The following is an 18,973-nucleotide window of genomic DNA, read 5'->3' as shown; positions in this document are numbered from 1 at the left end:
CTCCATGCAGACACAGCACAGCTCGGTGGGCTCAGCCCGTCCCATGGTGATCACAGGGCTGAGATGGGAGCTGCTCATCCCTCAGTTCCTGCCAGGAGCTTCCACAGGCAGCACCGAGCTGTGATTGAAGAGCAGCGTTTCAGCTCGTTGGGTGTTTCCAGTATCGGTTCTGGGGGAGCTGCTGGGGATTTGGGCACCTGCTCAGTCTGTGTTAGTGCACACTGTGTGGTTTGGCAGGAAACACCTTTTGGAGCCCAGACGTTCTCGATTTTATTGTTAAGCAGCTGATCTTTTCCTCCCTCGATAGAAGTGTTGTGTAACGGTTTTTAACTTTTTAATGTGCTGAGCTCTGCTGGGGCCTTTCCCCCCTCACTTCGGGTCTCGTGGCTTCTGTAGCTTCCTGTGCCCTTGGGCTGTCGGGGTCCTGCAGGCTGATGGCAGCCCTGCATGGGGCACAGCAGCTGGCCTTACCTGGCAATGGGGCTCAGCAGAGCTGAGCAGGGGCTGATGGCTGCCACTGCTGTTATAATGGGGATGGAGGGCTCGGTGCCCTTCTGCTCGTGTCGCATTGGAGCATTGAGGGTGTTTGGCTGGTTTTATTCCTGCCAGCTATATTTCCAAACCTGGGAACTCAAACTGTCAGTGGTGAAAAATAACCGAATCTGTATACATTGTGTATAATGTATAACCGAATCTGTATACAGTGTGTATAATGTATAACCGGAGTATACATTGTGTATAACGTATAACCAGATCTGTATACATTGTGTATAACGTATAACAGGGTCTGTATACATTGTGCCTGGTGTGGGGACCCAGCAGGGCTCTGTTCGCTGCCACCCAGGGGAAGTCACGGATGGGCTTTTGTAGGAACCATGTAGCACGACTTGCAAGGGGTAGATGGACCCAGCAGAGTGGGAAATAATTGCATCAGTGTGTCCTGACTGAATGCAGGTAACTTTTAGTTCCACCTTACTTCTTTGTATACAATCTGTTGGAAAATGAAAGCTGGGAAGTTGTTGGAGGAGAGTTTGGTTTGATTTGGTTTGTGAAAGGAGGATGTGAGGCATGGAGATGCAGTGAGGACCATCGTTGGCTGTGTGCAGCGTGTGCTCACAGCTCTGCATTTCAGGTCAGTGTGTGCTCAGTGCTGCCCTGTGGGGTCTGGGTGGTCCCACGTGCACAGTGCAGCCCCGGTTCTCGTTCTGCTTCCTGGCAGCGCTGTGCTGAAGGGCAGCTTTGCTCATCCTGAGCTCCCATTCATTTCAGTAGCTCATAATAACCTTGCAGCTCTGTTTGCAGAGAACCACCTGTTGGCAGTGCTGAGACGCCTCTTGCTGTTGGGTGGGTTACCCAATGGCCGCCTGAAGTTATTACTTCATAAAAGCGACTTTATAAAGCTTCTGTTAGTGATTTTATGGGCTTATTCTGTATATTTACATCCAGCACGGACCTATCTGCAGATCAGCGTTCGATCCGCACCCATTCAGCCGTTCCTGTGTTCTCCAATGGTGTGTTCTGTTGATGCAGTGTGGTAGTTAGGGGGCCCAGGGATCTAAATAAACCTTCTGGGTCACAGGACATTTAAGATGCTGTAAGAAAAGAAGAGGGGGTTGTTTGGGGGATGGGGGCAGAGCAGACTCGCTGTGATTTGCTGTTGCATGCGTTAAAGTTTTATGGCCCATGTTGCATCCCCTGGGAGGATAAAGCTCAAGGAGCATGAACAAACCCATAAAGTGACGAAGGGTTTATGTGCTATAATTAATATGGAACTTTCTATGAACTTTATAACAGTTTTACTTTCCTAATTTCACACGAATTTTTGGTTTGCTAATGAGAAATACTGAACGCTGCTGATGGAACTGAAGCTTTGGGTTTTGGTGTGGAATTATAATGAGGTTCCTTACACTGAGCTGAAGCATCCTGCATGTCTGCCGTGCTGTCATTCTTCGAGCCGTGCCCTGGGAAACGTTCTTGAGCTGTGGCCAACTTTACACTAAAAAATAAATAAATGCCGCGTCGATGGAGCTTTACTGGCAGATCCTCCATGTGCAGCTCTGCTTGCAGAAGCACTTTGTATTGACATGGGATGGGTTTGCAGATGATGATGCCTTAAGTCCCATCCATAGCAAACATCGTAGTAGAATGAAAGCTCAGGGTACAAATCCGGCCTGATTTCCATCGTGAAGTCAAACAAGTGTTGTGAAATTGCAGCTGCTTTGTTGTTTTTTTTTAACTACGAAGGGAAATTTAGTCCTAAGCAAATGTGGGATGTTCCCGGTGCAATGTCCCTGTTGCTCTGCAGGTCAGACACCAGTGCCGACTCGCACTGATTCGTATTCTTCAGCTCCATCAGGTGTACGTGGGTGTTGGCGACCTCCAAAGAAAACCCTCTGCGAAGAAGGGAGCCCAATAGTGGAATGGAGGCCTGGGAGGGGTGAGGTCTGCCAACGCTGATGGGCACAGCTGGGGGTGCAGCCCTTGTCTGCCAAGCCTTGCCATTCTGTCTGCAGTCCTCCATTTGGAGATGTGGACTGGACAAAACAGGTTTAGTGCCATTCCTGGCAGAAGACATCCAGCAGTGGTTGTGTTACATCTCGTGTGCTGTATCAGCAGCATTTCCACGTGGCACATTACTGTATCCAATGTCCAGATCACAAAATTACAGCAGGAGGACACAGAAGAACCATTTTCAGTTTGGTGTTATCCCAGTTAATTCCACTGGCTGGAAAGGGAACTTGTAAAGCCGTTATGGATGCATCACTAGGGGTGATCCACCCTCTTACTTGGTCCTTGTAGTAGCTGGCCATTTTTCAAGGTCAGTCCTGTTTGAGGGTTGGTCAGTTTTAGCATGTTTCTTTCCCACAATGTGATTATTGCGCGTCCAGGCAGCCTGAAGATTCTTTATCAGGTTGGCTCAGAGGTAAGGGAGGTGACGGATGTTGTAGACGTAGGGAATGTTTTGCAGTGGTGAAATGTCATTGTAAAATGCAGAGAAGGGGGCACATGCAAGACGGTCACATTAGAGGATGAACCTTCCACTGCTGTAATGCAAAGGGATGGGTAACTGACTGCAGGATTCAGAAGGTTTGAAGTCAGCAAGTTCTGAGGACTTATACCAAAGCATTTTAAGGGATCCCTCCATAGGCCATTTCTGGATTATTAATACTGATAACTGATGGAAGAAAGTTAATAAAGCGAGCTGAATAATTGTAGGTCTGCCAGCCTTGCAAAATAATGGGATGAATGATATGGGACTAGACTGATACGGAGGTAAGGGGAAATAATACAATTAATGTTAATTAAAATGTGCCTATGGAAAATAAGCTGATGAGATGTAACTGGGGATGTGGTTTGGCTGATAAAAGCAGTAATGTGTGATGTAAAATACTTTGCTTTCTTAATGAATTGAATGGAGTGCAAAGCGCTATTTTGAATGAGAAATGAAAACGATACGAAATCGGGAACGTTCAGCAGCTGCTGGCTGAGCTGGGACCCGTGTGGAGCTGAGCTGAGCTGTGGGACATCCATGGTCGGCCCCATCCCTGGGTGCTGCATCCAGCCCCACCTGGCCACGCGCTGCACCCCTATCACTGCTGGAACACGCGGTGCTCGTAAATTAGAGAACAGCTCACGTTTATCATACACATCACTGCTTATCTTGTAAACTCATCTGCTGTGCTTGCACGAGCAGTTGATTTAACAGCATGTATATTGTTGAACTTGACACATCTAAGAGTATAATCAAGCTCTAAAAATACCGGGCGTGTTCAGCTCCGGGTTGTGCTCTTGCTCTGTGCTCTGCAATGATTGCTGCCTGGATTCTCTTTTGTTGGCTACAGGTCACGGCAAGTTGCTGTGCTGTACATCATTAGAAAGGAGGTTTATCGTGATGCTGGCATCTGTTCAATGACATGAAATGATGAGATGTGTAAAAGGAAAAAGTTGATTTTTTTCTGTTTTTTTTTCCTACATATTTCCAAATGAGAAATTACTGTAAGTTAATCTTGTGGGGTGGAATGTGAATCAGAAGATTCTGGTGTGCCAGAAGGGTGAGAACAGCAGAGGGAGAGAATGAGGGGAGGCTGAAAGGAACTGCTGACCCTTGTGCTGTATCACGGCTGTGCTGCCCTGCTGTGGCTGTGCACCTCCCTGCTGGGCTCCCATCCCCAGGTGCAGTGGGAGATATGGCAGAGATGTCCCCGTGTTGGTGCTCACCTCTGCCAGTTTGGGCTTTGGACTTTTGGGTGCCTTTGCTTTTAAGGCACCTTCGGTTGCATCTTCAGTAGCAAAAAAGGATGGTTTTGTGTTCTTCAGTATTTATGGTGTTGAGACACCTGGGTGTCGTGAGGCAGGAAGGTTCCCATCCCTCTACCTCTTGTTTTGAGGAACTCTGTTTCCTTTCTGAGCTGTCATGGAAAGGAAAGTCACCTGTTTTTAAACAGGCGCAGTGCATCTAACAGTTTGAAAGAAACTAATAGGCCTCGAGTTGCATTTCTGCTGCAGCTCTACAAAATTACAGCAGGTAGAGCAGCTCTGCGGTTATTTACTTGCAAATCCCATCTAGTGTGGGCTGCGTTTATGCCTTTCCTGGCAGGTCACACTGCCGTGCTCACAGCTTCTGTAATGGTTCATTACGACTGCTTGTAAAAAATGCTCTCGGAGGGAAACAGTGAGCTGAGATAGGCACAGGTAGATGCACACACACATAAACACATACACACACACTTGTGCACAAGTCCATAAAGTTGCCCTCAACTTTGCAGCCATACGGCATTAAATGGTACTTTTCTTTCTGAGCTAAAGGTGGGATTCCAACAGAAAGCCGTACTCTTACAGCAGCACGTGGCTGCTCTTGGACAGCTGCAGAGAGGCATTTCCAAGGCAGGTTGTAGTTGGATTCTCCTAACAAACCTCAGGTCCTTCTCTGTCCGTCTCACGTGTGTTCTCTTCTTTGCAGATGATCATGGGAACAGCAATGGCAGTCATGTAAAAATCTTTTTACCGAAGAAGCTGCTCGAATGTCTACCAAAATGTTCAAGTTTACCGAAGGAGAGGCACCGCTGGAACACTAACGAGGTAATTAACAGAGCTGTTCTTAAACAGCCCCCTCTTCTTTAGCCTTCCAGGTTGCTTTTTGACAGTGTGGTACGTGATACAGAATCTGAATGCAGTTGAAACATATTGTTTAAATTATCAAATGTGTTAAATGTTGAAAACGAGCTTTAAAGTAGACTTGAAGGCAAAGTGGTCTGTATTACAGGCTGTGCTCTGTAACGCGCTGCTCAGGCGATGCAGAGGGCACGTGTTGCACCTTAACCTGCCAGTGATGGCTTTGTTACATCTGCAAATGAGATGCTGCAAACGTGCAGCACAGAGGTCAGGGAGCAGCTGGGGTTTGTTCTTTCCTCTACCAGGGCATCACCATGGGAACGCAGGCAAATAACTTTTTCTGAGCACTTTCATCTGTAGATTGAGGATAATGGTGGTGTGTCGCTCTGGGCTGGGTAATTAGGGCGGAGGAACAAAATCCTCTGAGAAGTGGGTAAGTTGTGGTTGACTTCGTGCTTAGCCAAATAACGCGGTGAGCAGCAAGAGCAGTGGAGCATTTACAGCCACTTAACGCTTGGAAGGCGTCATGGAGATGTTTGCTGTGAGTCCGATTACGCAGTTTGAACTAAAATGTTTGATGGAAATATGTTTCCATATTGAAATGTCATCTCTTCTTAAATCAAGTTCGTGGTGTTTTTCTATTCACAGAGAAGGAAGTGTTCCTTCCAATTTAGTTTCTTTCCCCGTGATGCACAATCGTCAGTCTAGCCAAGCCATTTAATTATAGATAGAGATTTCTTGAGATGCCTGTGAAAGTTGTGAGCTTCTATTTATTTTGCTCGGGGGAATAGAAAGGGATCTTCACGTGATGCCTCACACGAGGACGCATTAGTTAATTGCCAGAAAATTCTGCAGATCCAACTGCTTATGAGTGCAGTGCTTGGGTTCTGCTCGTGGCCTGTTGGGAGCCCATGGGAGCTGCTGCTCAGCACTGGTGCCAATGGAGGAGCGGGCCTTCCCCATGTGGGCTGCAGGGCTGCGTGGTGCTGGCTCTTGTCTGCGCTTTGTCCCCTAATGGAGGCAGTGGAGGTCGCAGGCTCATTAGCTGGTAATCGCTTTAGGCAGCGAGAAATGTTGTCTGCAGGAAATTCATCCTGCTTCTTGGTGTAGAATGATCAGATTATGGAGGCACCGGGAGCTTCCCCCGCTGCTGTGCTGTCTCCATGGCACAGATAGGTGCGGGCTGGGGCTGTTGGTGTAACCTTGCCTCTGTGCTGTGCCTGCCAAGCACGGATTGCAGTTGTGAGCGGAGATGCCATTCATTAATGGGGTTGGCAGCCGCAGCCATTAATCATCCTTGTAAACACTTAATGACACAGTAAAAGGAAGACGAAAAAGTTAAACACCCAAAATGTAAAATATTACTTAGCGCTTTTGTTTCCGGCCACATCCTGTGTTTATATTCTCTGAGGGGACGAGTTGGAGCTGCCGTGATACACAGCGTGGTGCTGTGATGCAGGTGTGTGTGGGGCTGGCTGCAGGGGTCAAGCAAGGAATGGCAAGTTTTATATAGAAGATTTAAGACCAGTTTCTTCATTCAGTTTTCTGTAAGTTTCGTACTTAGTTATTGCGTGATAACATGCGAACAAGCACAGTTGCAAAACTCGATTTGAGGATTCTTTAGTGCAGAGATTCTTTAACGTGTGAAGAGGAGCAGAGCTGTGACTGAGCATAACTCTTGTGCTGTGGCACCTGCATGTTCCTGCCATGGCAGTGCTTGCTGCAGCCCCATTTTGCTTGCATTTGTTTCGGCCTTTAAGAGCAGCGTTCTGCTTTTCCCCCGCTGAGTCTGCCTGTTGTTGCTGTGGGAAGTGGAGGTGCAGCGCCGTGTTTGTGCACTTCAGTTGCACACCCATTTATGTCTCCGGTTGTGTCTTGGGTTTTTGCTTTGCTTGCAGGTTGGTGACATTCTTCCTTTCCAGTTGACATTGAGGTATTTCCCATCCCTTCAGAGGAGCAGAAGGCATTGGGAGTTGCCTGAGGGCCATAAGGGACCTGGCTGGCTGGGCTGGCTGGTAACTGTGAGCCCTTAGGGAGGGTTGGGGGGGCTCCCCACTGCTCAGCCCCCAGGAGGCGGCACTGGGTGCTGCACGCTGCTGGCTGTGCTGATGGAGCAGCGGGGTGCAGCTTCTTTGGGCCCTTTTTTAAGGCTTCAAGGTGCGTTTTAGGATTGACACTCCTGCACGTTCTCTCGTTCTCCCATAGAACACCTGTTGCTTTCAGGCTTTGCTGGGTAGCTGATGTGCTGTGTGCTTTGCTACGCGCGTGGTGGTGGTTTGAAGCTGAACAGTGAAAGAGATGGAAATGTGTTTAACAGAAGCACTTCATTATGGGGTTATTTTGTGAAATTAATGAAATTCTGTGCTTTGCCTAATGTACAAAGCAGAAAATGTGCTACTGGCTTTGCTTTTGCAGTTTCTCAGTCATGTTTACATAATTAGCGAATGTTGTGTGCAGGCTCCGTGATTGAGCAGAGCTGAAAGGTGATCATTCCTGGCAATTGCAGCAGGAGCCCATTCATACCTGCAGTACTGCTGGTGGGGAAACAGCCTTTGGCTTCCTCTGGGGAACAGCAGCCGTCCCTTCCCTTCCCTTTTGTTAACTGCTGGAGCCAACCTTTAGGTGTACGTTAAGTCTTCAGGAATGGCTGATTTTGCAGTTTTGGAGTCCCACTACCAAACTGAGTCCTGTAAAGCAAAGCAAATGGATGGAAGCGTGTTGTTTTGGGCAGTGCATGGCCCTCCTGTTTTTATTCCAAGTGAGCCTGACTTCCTTGCATTAGTTGATAACTAAAGGAAAAACAAAGTCTTAATTAGTTTGAGCTTATTCCAGCTCAAGTCCAGTGCCATTCTAGCATGAGATCAGACTGTGCACCTGTTTGTGTTCCTTGCACTGTGATGGAAGCAATAACTGCACCCTGCAGGAGATGCCACGTGTGGAGGCAGCTCGGCAGCCCCGGCTCAGCCGTGGTCCTTCCGCTGTGATGTCTGTTTCTGCAGAGCAAAAAGGGAAAGCTGCCTTCCAGGCATGAGGGTTCTCCCTTTAAAGACTATTTTAAGGGCTTCCCATGTTGGCAGAGGCGCCTGAAACCATTTAAGATGACTCTGTTTTAGATCTATGGGGACACTCGTGTCTGAGCATTAAAGCTTCTTTCAAAAATACATATCTATTGGTAGGGTAGGTGCAAGCCTTTTAATATCAGGGCAATAAAGCTTCTAGAAGCTGCAGGGAGGAAGGAGGATGTTTCTGAGGATCCAGCTGTTTGCCCAGGAAGGCTGCAGGAATTACAGGAAGCTTTCTTTGCATTTAAAACAGCTCCCTACCTCTTCACTGTGTCTTACTGATGCCTGATGTGTGGGTATGTTCCTGCTCTGGGCTCGGCTCACACCACCTGTGTTGGCTTGGCTGCCTCTGTGCCCTGCCATGCCGTTATCCAGAGATGTGCCCTGCCACGAGGCATGGCCCGGAGATGTGCTGTTGGATACAGCAATGGGAGCGCAACCAAACAGCAGCGTGAGCCTCGTTTGTTGGGGAAATAAGGCAAAAAGGAGAATGTGTGACTGAATAAAGCACCTTTTGTCCAGATGGGAACTGACCGGCAAAGTGGGGCTGTTTATTTTGTCCACTGAAGATATTCCTTATTATAGGATTTGGGGCTGTCACTCAGCCCGGCATTCTTAGAAGCTTGGGCTCATTGTAGCTGTTGCCAGATAAAATGAAAAAAAAGCCCAGCCCATTCTTTTGAAGATGGGAACCAGCCTATAAAGGATGAATCCAGTGCAGAAAGCTCAAAAAGCAAATACTTGTTCCAGCCCCCACCTAGAAATTCATACAAATGCAAAGCTGATTAGTCGTCACGGGTGCCTTTAAATTTGCCCGTCAGTTCCGGATTCTCTGTTGTCTGCTGCTCCTTGCTCGCATCCTCCAGTTGTTACTCCTTGATGGTGCAGGGACTGGTCTGAAAGGTGCTGTCAAAAGCTGCAGAATCCTGCATAGGGCGAGTGAGAAGTCAGGGCTGTGTGTTATGAGCAGCCATTCCTCCAACAGGAGAGTGCTTTGGTTTAAGGGCTGGGGAGGTGTTTTGTGGGTGCTGCTTGTGGCACGTTGGGTGCCCAGCACTCAGTGATATCCCTGCACTGCACTCAGCACTGCGCTTTGTGAGGAAAATGTTGTAACAAAGTCAATTTAATTTACAAAGTCAATTTAAATGTCTCTTTGCTGGGGACTGCGTGTATAAACACAAATGAATTGGTTCACTTGTCAACTGAATGGAAACGGAGGATATTACATTTTGTAAGTGATTGAAATCCTGTCTTTCCCATCTCACATTCGGTACTTCCAAGGGTGACTGTTCCATTTAGAAGAGAAAAATCCAGGAGAAAAAGTAGAGCCAGAAATCGGGGGAAAGTCAGCACCAGTAAAGGCACAGATTTCACACAGGGACGGTGCTTGGAAAGGCTGAGTGGAACTGAAACTTGTTTTGGGCACCAGGAGAGACCATGGGGCACTGCGGGCAGTACAGCCCCGCTGGAGGAAGGGGGGGGTATCCCTTATAGTGAGGGGGGGCTGAAGAAAGGAAGGCGTTGAGCTGAGCTGCTGGCACTGCTTGTGGGCAGACACGGCCGTGTCATGAGGGCAGGAGCAGGGAGTGCGTCTGGTGTTGGTTATTGGAGACAGATAATGTGAATGGGGGGAAAAAGCCTATTTAGCACAAAGCTGCGAGAAGATGCTTCATGCCTGTGATCTCAGAAAGCTTGTTTCAGCCTTTCATGAATGATGCTGTGGCTGTCAGAGCTGCTCGGGGACTCCCAGGCGCTCACCCACTGCTGTGCCCGTGGCCTTGGTGCGGTGGCTATCTTTACTTTATCTGTCTTAGTGCTGGTGGGGTTTGTGCTAACGCCTCCTGGCTCTCACTGCCTGCTGAGTCATTGGAAACCCATGTCTTTGTTGTTATTTCTGAGTTGAGTTGTTCCTGATTTGTCCTCCAAGACCAGGTTGTCTTCAGGCTGTTTCTTTAAGTCCAACATAGAAATAACTTCAGTGGGGAGTTTGGAGATGGCTGGGAAGGGCTGCAGTGCCCTTGGTGGGTGTCTGTCTCTAACGCTATCTGATGTAAATATTACACTCTCTGCATAAATTTGGGGAGATAATGGACTGTCGTGCTGGAAAGTGGGTCCCGAGGAGTTTTTTTATCACTTGTGCGTAATTGAAATAGGAGCAGGAGAAGCCTTTGTCTCAGCATCCACGTCTGAACTTCTTTTTTTATTGTAGTGTTAAACTGCCATGTTATGATGTTAGTGACTCAGTGTAGGTATGTGTCCATAATCACAGTATTCCCAGTTCCAGGAGCTGCAGGCTCTGACAAGGAGCAGGCACTGCTCCCAGCAGCACGATGGGGCCTGCACTGCTCCGTGCCCCTCAGCCGTCCCGGTGGGTGCTGCTCACTTCCATCATGGCTGCACTCACTGTGCTGGGCTGGCTCGGCACTGCTGGGCTTCATCCAGCATCATTGGAGCCCCTTGGTGCTGCAGTCAGGCCCCAGCAGTGTGCAGGAGGCGGTTGCGGGCGGGCTGACGTCCGCTGGGGCAGCTCTGTGTTGTGTGTGAATTTCAACATGGAAGGTATCAGTTTGACTTACTGGAGCTCCTTTGTTTTGCAGAGATCTTGATGCAGACGTCCTTTTGGATTTCTTTTTAATAATGTGTGACCCTTCACCTTTGATCCCCTGACCTGCATTACTTTGGTAACCATTTCATTTTTTTATTTCATTTCATTTTTAATTTTGCTGTGCAAGCTGTAACGCTTCATTGTTTTAAACTGTGGTGCTCTTTGACTTCCCAGGTCTGTCTTTCCTCCTGTGAAGGTGTGTTGGTGGCTTTTCTCAAATAAAAACCATTTCAGTTGTTATACGAAGAAATAAAGTTTGCACTCGTTGGTTTTTGCTTTTTTAAGTTGAACGCTGTGCATTCCCTGTATAGAACATGGCTTTTGATTGTGTTCTCCCAAGACTTTATCTAATTTGCTTTGTCATTTCTGTACGTCTTTGGTTTGAATTTGCATTTCTCTACGTTTCTTTGGGTCCCTAATACATATGTCATGTTTGCTGTGGTTTTTTTTTCCTTCTCTGGTCAACTTGTGGCAGCTCACAGCAATCCCACCAGCATTTCAGGTTCTCTTTTGAATAAAAAGTATTTATCATTGCTGCAGTTTTGTTCCATGTCCTGAAGATGTTCATAATGCTCAGCTTAAAGCCAGTAGCTGTTCTAATAAAGGCATTCGGGACCATCACTGGGAAATGAACATGTCAATCAAAGCCCAATTTGCTTTTATTTCTGCACTGTGGAAGGCAAAAGGGGAGTTATCAGTGCTGTGAGGTCAGCTGTCCCGGGTGGGCTCCTGAAGGCAGTGCTGTGTGGGGACCCCCAAAGTGTCGCAGCCATTTGTTCCATCGTTGTGATGGAGGGATCCTGCACATGGGACATGGGGCACAGCTCCTGTGTCTGTCTCACAAAGGACAATAAGGAATCCACTGAGTGTGGCCCTGCTGAAGCACAGATTATTTTTTAAGTGTCTCGTTATTTCATTCTCTAACATTTAATGCTGAAGTTTTAATTGCACACAGCTGAAGTTGCTAAATGAGTGCTGGAATGGATTTGGGTCTTCCCTGAGCCTTGTTCCTGCTTATAAAATTTGTATCTATCATTAGAACCACGAATTAAAGTTTGACCTGTAGGGAACCATTAGCAGGAGATCTGAGAGGACCTCACATGGCTGCTGCTGGCATCTGCTCATCGTTGGGGGACACAAAGCACATCGGAGAACCCTTTTGCTGCTGTTTGTCCCATGGTAGAGGCTGTAGGAAGCATCATGTTGGTGTTTGGAGGAGCACCACAACCACTGCTGCTTCTTGACTCAGGAGTGAGAATGAATGAAGTCCGCTCTGTTCAGCAGAGGTTTGCTGCTCATCACCTCAGCCCCTGGAGTCACTGCTGTGGCTGTGCCGTCCTGCATGCACTGCTGAGTTGGGATCACTGCGGCTGCACTGCCGGCCTCACTGGCTGCACCGTGTGTGCAAGAGCTGGAAGCTGGGCCAGTTTGTTTGTTGTTGAGCTGGGTTTTGTGTGTAAACAGCAGTAAACATCAGTGAGCAAAGCTACTACGTTAGCAGAATGAGCTTTACCATTTACCCTAACCTGAATTCTTTTCTCAGGTTTCCACTCTGCTGTTGGTGGATGGCAGTAAATCATATCAGCATTTACCCCTTTATATCCTGAGATTACAGAACCTGATTCATTTTCCTGAACGTGGCTTTGCTCCAAGTAGGAAATAAACCACGTTTTAATCAAATACTTGATCAAAGAACTGCATAAATGCTACGGAGCGTTGGTAAAGCCAAAAGCACTGTCAGGAGAGACGTACTTAAATGTTGGGAGAATACTCCACTGAAAGAATTGTTTCTGTTTACGAGGTTTTTCTGCTATTCAAAACTAAAATATTGATAATATCCACTCCTGAAACAACTCTTAATATTGAAGTTGATGCAATATTTTCTCTTGCTGGATGCTTTTATATGCTGGCTTTAACGTAAGGCTAAATGGCTGAAATGAAATACTTTGCACATTTCCTAGATTTAGAACACCACGTGTCTTGCATTTCAGGTAATGCAGCTGGAGTAGAATTAACCTAATCTCTTTTATTCCATCTAATAGACGTACTTGTGTATCAGTCATGTGGCTGTGCTGTTCATTTAATAAAATATACATAGGCAACAGACAGATTGCTCACTTCAGTCTGGACTGCTTTGAAAAACAGATGTATCAGTCAACACAAGCAAACATTGTTGGTTCTTCCTATTAATAATAAAACCCATCCAAGCGTGCAGTGGGAAGGAGCACACAGGGTGGATAAGAAATGTGTCTGAGGAAACACGTCGGGATCTCTGTCCACACGGACTGTTGGATGGGGAGCTGCCTCCTGATGTGCCTGGGGACAACCTCTGGATGAGGACACAGCTGTGAGCTCCCCAGCTGTCACTGCTCTGCCTGTATATTGCTCTGAAAAGCAATGAAATAATTTAATTACTGCTATTGCTTTCATCTTCAAATCCTCAAAATGCATTAAGGTCTTTGATCGCTGAATTGGGAAGCCAATTCCTATTGGGCAGCCTTCCACAACTTGGTTCTGTGCTTCTGTTTTCACACTGCTGACAGAAATAGCAGGTCTATACTAATCAGGTGCGGTATTTTGCTTTCTCTGTGTGCTCGCACTAGGATTCCTTGCCCTTCCTTTGCTCTTAGCTGCTCGCCTTGGGTGAAGAAATGTGCACTGATAAAAATGTGGCTTTATTTCTCCCTTAGGTTTGGCTTATCTGCTTTTCAGCTCTTCCAGACATTGAAAGTTCCAGTTTGTTTTTGTTTTCTCTGGATTCCTTCCCATGAGACAGAAGTGAATTCAGCATGGATTACTGGGAGGGGAGCCTTGGCTGGGGATGAGGCTAATTGCAATCTCTGGCTGTGCCACAGATTCACTGATGATTTCTTTTGACTCATTCACCTGCGCTGTATCTGTTTCCTCAGCTGTAAAATATGGGTAATTACCTCCTTTGTGAAATATTACGGGGTCTACAGGTAATTATATGAATGAAGTGCTAATTACAGTGTTTATTACTAAGACCTAGTCTAGATCTGGGAGATGTTCCTGTTGATGTTGGCCTGGTTCGTATCACTGCACAGGCTGCTGTATGAGATGTGGAGATGTCATGTTTTGGGATGGAAGACACTATTCCTTAGCTGAGATGCTTTGTGTTACGGTGGGTTTGTGGCACACCCACTAAGTTGCACAGTGCAGTTGTTTGGTGCGATGTCACCATGAAGATGACCCGGTGTGTGATGCAGGGGATGGTGCTGGCTGTGTCTGTGCTGTGTCACAGGCCTGGGGTCACAGGGCGGTTCCCCTCGGTTTACCTGTGTGTGTTATTGCAGGTAGAGCTGGGTTTTGGTTTTGTAGAATCAGATTTCTGCTTCACAGAGGAATTCTGGCAAGGCTGCGGGCATAGGAAGAACTTTGTGTGTCCTGTGGGGTCTGTTCCTCCTGCTGCTACAAATGGAAAATAAACAAACAGAGCTCAGACATGCAGCTGCTGAACTGAGCGCTCCATGGAAGGAGTAGCAGGAGATCTGGGGCAAGAGCTGTCTTGTGAAGAAAGCCTCTTATGCTGGCACAGAAAGGCTGTGGAAGGAGGTCTGTGGGAGGCGTAATGGAAAGACTCTTTCAAACATCCGTGTATTTTTTTTCCCCTCTTTCTGGTAATTTTAAGAAATCCCTCCTTCCTGAAATCGAATACCTCGGAACATCAGAACTGCTCAGCTTTGACTGCAGTTAAGCTGCTGCCGTACCGGTCTGACATTGCCTTTCTGCTAAATGTAAAACAGTTTTTAATCTTCTCATTTAGCTGTTTTAATAGAAAGTAAATGTTTAACTTGCTTTGCCGTAGCATCCAAGTCTTTAATCCATGGGAGCGTTTATAATAAAGCAAAAGCATTCCTTTGTTTAAACAAGGCCTTATCGGCCATCTGAGGGGCGCTGGGAGCGTTCTGCTGTAAGCAGTGATGTTTCCTGGCTGGGAGGCACTATGATGGGTGTGGGGTGATGGCTGTTTGTGCAGGGCAGGATCCCGCTGGGCCCTTTGCAGTCTCCGCATGCATTGCAGTGTGCAGACCTTCCCATCGGTGCAGCGCTGTGTCCCATTGTGCTCCCAGGGCTGTGCTTGTGGGAAGTTCCCTCCGAGGAAGGCTGGAATAACCACTTGTAGTGCTGCTTGCAAATCAGCATGTAAAACCCAGGTTGCGTTCTGTAGCTGCAGCTTGTGTTAGGAGCCGTGAACTCCATTGGTGCTGCTCTGAGAGCAGCGAGAAGGCCCGGCTTGCTCTGCTGCTCCAAATGGAGATTCGCTTTGTAGTTTGTTGGGCCAGAAGTTCAGCTGCACTGTGTGATGGTTGGTGCTGAGATGTGTCTGTGAGGGGCAAATAGTCAGGGTTACATCCTGGAACATCACTGCACAGTGCGGGCGCTGCAGGGAGGAGCGTGGAGCTGCAATGGGGCAGCAGAGCACTGAGGTGGTGAGGGCAGCTCATCCCTCTGTGTAACGAGTGCAGGCAGAAGGCTCAGGTTCCAGGCAGGTGCTGGTGTCAGCTCTGGTGGTGAAGGCAGGGGCAGCAGCTCCACGGCCATGTCACACACATCACTCAGATCAATGGAAATCAGGGTCTTTGGGCTGACAGCTGCTGAGTGCACAGGGGTGGGAGCGCTGCGCTGCCCTGGGCTGAGCTCAGGTGTCTGCAGGTGCTCATAAGGCACAGGGAAGCAGAGCACGGTGTTCTGCTGCCGTGGCCTCATGAGAGCTGACCTCAGCTCCCCGGGTGGGAGTTGTGTGCTGCTGTAGTGCCCTGCAGTCTGACCGTGTGGGGTGTGTGTGGCTATGGGAGCTTTGTCGTCATCCGTGCAGAACTGGCCCCTGTGTCCCAACTTGGCGACGTGTATCCAGTAAGTGCAGCGCTTGGTGCAGTGTTTGCCAAATTCCTACCATGTTAAGATGGTGTGTTCAGATGGGTTTGTCTGGATAAATAAAGTATCTGATATCCAGGCTGGTAAGTTGTCAGGCTCTAATTATGTAAGTGCTTTGTTATAAATAGCTCGGTACATCTGGCAAGCCTCAGTCACCGCACGCTGGGTTAGCGTACGCTCCGTAGTAAAAATCTGCAGGGCGGTCGTGCGTCGGTGTTTCCCATCTCTCCCATTTGCTCTGTGCTGTGCTCTGCCCCTGCCCGTGCTGTGCAGGAGCTCCAGCATCGCAGCCTCATCCCACAGCGTCCTCCTGTGTCCTCACATACCGACGGTGCAGCAGCTGAGGCCGCCTCCTGCTGGGACTGCCAATGTCATGGGCTGAAATCTTCCTCTGACCTGAAGTAAAATGGTGCACGTGGAGCAAAATGGAACTGTCCTGTTTGAGTCTTGACCTACCCCACTGATACAGAAAATGAGGCTGGGCTGGACATTGTGATTCACGCTGGCGTTTCCCTGCTCTGCTGTGTGGGGCAGATGGGGCATTGGATGGTCCTTCTGCACTGCGCCTGGTTTGGGTGTGCTGGTGAAAGGGCCACGTGCATTATTTTTGGTGAGCCTGTGTTCTTAAAATACCACGTCAGGAGATGGACATGACTTTGATTTATGGGAGCAGAGAAAGGGCAAGGAAGTTGTTAAGTTCTGTGCTTTTTTTCCTGCAGCCCAGCTGAGCAGGTTTTATTGGGGTTAGAGCTGCGCTTCAAAGAAAAGCAATTTCAGAGTGGGGTCTGGTGGGGTGACGGCAGTGGGTTTGGGGAGGGGGGGAGAGCAGGGGGAGGGCTGGGAGCTGGGCCTGGTGCTGCTCTGACAGGTGTTACTTGGCCAAATGAGAAGCATTCTGTGTTCAGGGTAAGTAAGGACACGAGCAGAACTGCTCAGATAAATGTTTGGTGATGTTTTGGCTCTGTCGCTCTGGCTCTGCTCAGAGCTGGCTGTGCTGCAGCTTCCCATGCTTCGAGCCATTCTTAGTGTTCTCCTTCTGGTAGAGCTGGCAGCTGCTTTCAGCCCTGGGGAGCAGCTCGGGGTTGGCCATGAGGCTCTGGGGGTCTCTGTGCTCCCCATGCCCATGGGGTCGGGGCTGTTGGTGGCCGCCATTCAGTGGGGCTGGGGTGCTGCGTCACACGTCAGATGTGTGTCACCAGAATAATGGAGGTGTTGAGGAGGCACTCAGGTGTGCGCTCCCCTCTCACTGTGTTGGAGGTGGGATCCTCCTCCCGCACAAGGCCAAGCGACTCTTAATTCATCCCCCGGGGTTTCACGTTGAAATGTGTTCGCTGCCAGCTGACAAAGGAGTCAAGCGCAGATTTATTACGCCGGCACCTGCAGTAAAAAATGACAGATGATGAAAATGTATTTAATTATCATTCAGTGCCACATCTCTGTCTGCTTCAGTCTCGGTGCTGCAGCTGTTGGCACACACTTTATTTTAAAGTCAATGTGCTTATCTGGAGAAGAGCCCGATCTCCCTGAGCAAATTGACTGGTGGGAGAAGGAGAACGGGGAACTCAGAGGAGCAGCTGAGCACATGCAGGTTGGTGCTGTGCTCCCCTGCACTGACCATGATCCGTTTGGCCTCGCTGCTGCTTCCTGCACACCCATGGATGCATCATCCCTGTGCCGCCCAGCCCAGCGCCTTCCTTTGCCCTCCATACCCAGTCCTGGAGCGCTGCGAGGCTCTGCCCTGTGCCGGGGCAGTGGCTCTGGTGTGTGGGCAAATCTAATTAAACCATTGTGTGCCAATAATTGGGACAGTTGTTAAAGGGGAGAGACGTTTCCCAATCAGAGCTGCGGCTCGCGTCAAGGTCAGGAGAGATGAAACGTGTCATTAGGAGCTCATCAGAGGCACCACGGCAGAAGGCGCTAACAGGTCTCATTTCCAAATGAAGATAACTGCACATTCCTCCTGCATTAATTTTTATTAAGCGTTTTATGCTTTAATACAAAGCTGCATGCTGTATGGGGAGCTTTAGTGTGTTTTATATGCACGATATATTTCGCAGTTACTCTGTGGCCTGTGTCAGGTGTGTCAGTGGTGGAGCTGAACATCTCTGCTTGGGCACAAAGGAGCACGGCACCGTGAGCTGTGGGTCGGGACGCAGGGCTGTGTGCTCCCAGCTGCAGGGCTCTCATGCTGCTGGGTGCTGTCAGGGCCTTCAGCTTGCTCCTAATGCAGCCTTCGCTCCAAAGGTTGGGCTCTGCCCCAGGTCTTCCTCAAGCCCTGCCCTCTGCTGGGCTCTGGGCTGCTCCATGGGGTCTGTGCTGCCCCAGAGCTTTGTCCAGGTGTGTGCAATGGGCAGCTAATGGGGCTGTGGGGGCACAAAGCACCTTGCAGCCATTTTCTCCTCCGCTGGCCTCCGGATGCAGGTGGCTGCTCCCAGTCGGAGCTGCTGCTTGGGCTGCTTTGGTGCAAAAAAGTAGTGCTGGGGTACCCAGGTGCCTTTTGTTGGCCTTGGTCCTTTGCCATAGGACACTGGTGCTGTTGTCTTGGAGCAATAACGCGTGGGGATTAATGATGTGCTCTGTAACTCCCCAATAATGGTAGCATCATATCTGTGGAAATTGCCAAGGTAGGAAATGTTGTTTTTCATTACCAGGAATGTAGGAACACCTGATGTATGCAGGCTGTTGCATAATTCACTGCTGTTGTCTGCAACACACAGTGCTTCCACAGAGCCCTTCGCAAACAGATCCTGGTGCTACAGCAGTGTCTGCTCATGGGGTGCTTCTGGGGTCACTGCTACCCCCCAGCTTGGCTGGGGCCGTGTGGGTCTGTTGGGTCAGTGTTTGTCTGTTTGCTGCACGTGGTGATTGTGGCTCTGTGTGTATGTATATTCCCTTGTATGTGTGTGTGGCTTGGAGTGCATTCAGAGCCACACAGAGGCAGGTGGCAGCTCCGAGGGGTGAGGAGGTGTCTGGGGGTCACTGTCCCTGTAGCAGAAGGTCTTTCTGGTGCTGGACACAGTAATTAACTGTGGAATATTGCTGTCATATTACTTGATGGGCTGCTAAGGCAGGAGCGCCCTGCTGAGGGCTTTGCTGCAGCTGGTGTGGTGCAACAATTAGGCGTGCATACAAATAGTGACCAGAGGAGCAGAATGAAGTTCTGCACAAAGGCAGACAAGGAGAGGTGAGCGCACTGTCAGAGGAAATTACTAATTCTTCTTTATATCCACAAGGACATCGCCAGCCGGAAAAGGCAGTTACACCCCAGGCAGCCTCATGCTTTAGTTGGGAGCAGTGA

The 18,973-nt window shown here is 48.7% G+C and overlaps 1 protein-coding gene and 1 long non-coding RNA gene across 13 annotated transcripts in view; both read left to right on the top strand.

The window, feature by feature from the left end:
- The window catches only part of CAMTA1 (calmodulin binding transcription activator 1), a 185,636-nt gene that overhangs the window by 12,717 nt on the left and 153,946 nt on the right, over positions 1-18,973 (top strand). For all 12 annotated transcript variants that reach the window (XM_032448761.1, XM_032448762.1, XM_015882488.2 and 9 more), the window contains one exon: positions 4,961-5,079. In XM_032448761.1, coding sequence (XP_032304652.1) covers positions 4,961-5,079 — 119 coding nt within the window. The remainder of the gene's footprint in view (positions 1-4,960; positions 5,080-18,973) is intronic.
- Positions 10,770-14,604, top strand: LOC116654317. Its single transcript, XR_004309470.1, has 2 exons — positions 10,770-10,855; positions 11,857-14,604. It is a non-coding gene; the product is annotated as an uncharacterized LOC116654317 (long non-coding RNA).

This window comes from Coturnix japonica, chromosome 21 (assembly GCF_001577835.2).
Source record: "Coturnix japonica isolate 7356 chromosome 21, Coturnix japonica 2.1, whole genome shotgun sequence".
In the NCBI taxonomy this organism is placed as follows: domain Eukaryota; kingdom Metazoa; phylum Chordata; class Aves; order Galliformes; family Phasianidae; genus Coturnix; species Coturnix japonica.
This window is presented reverse-complemented; position numbering and strand designations above follow the sequence as displayed.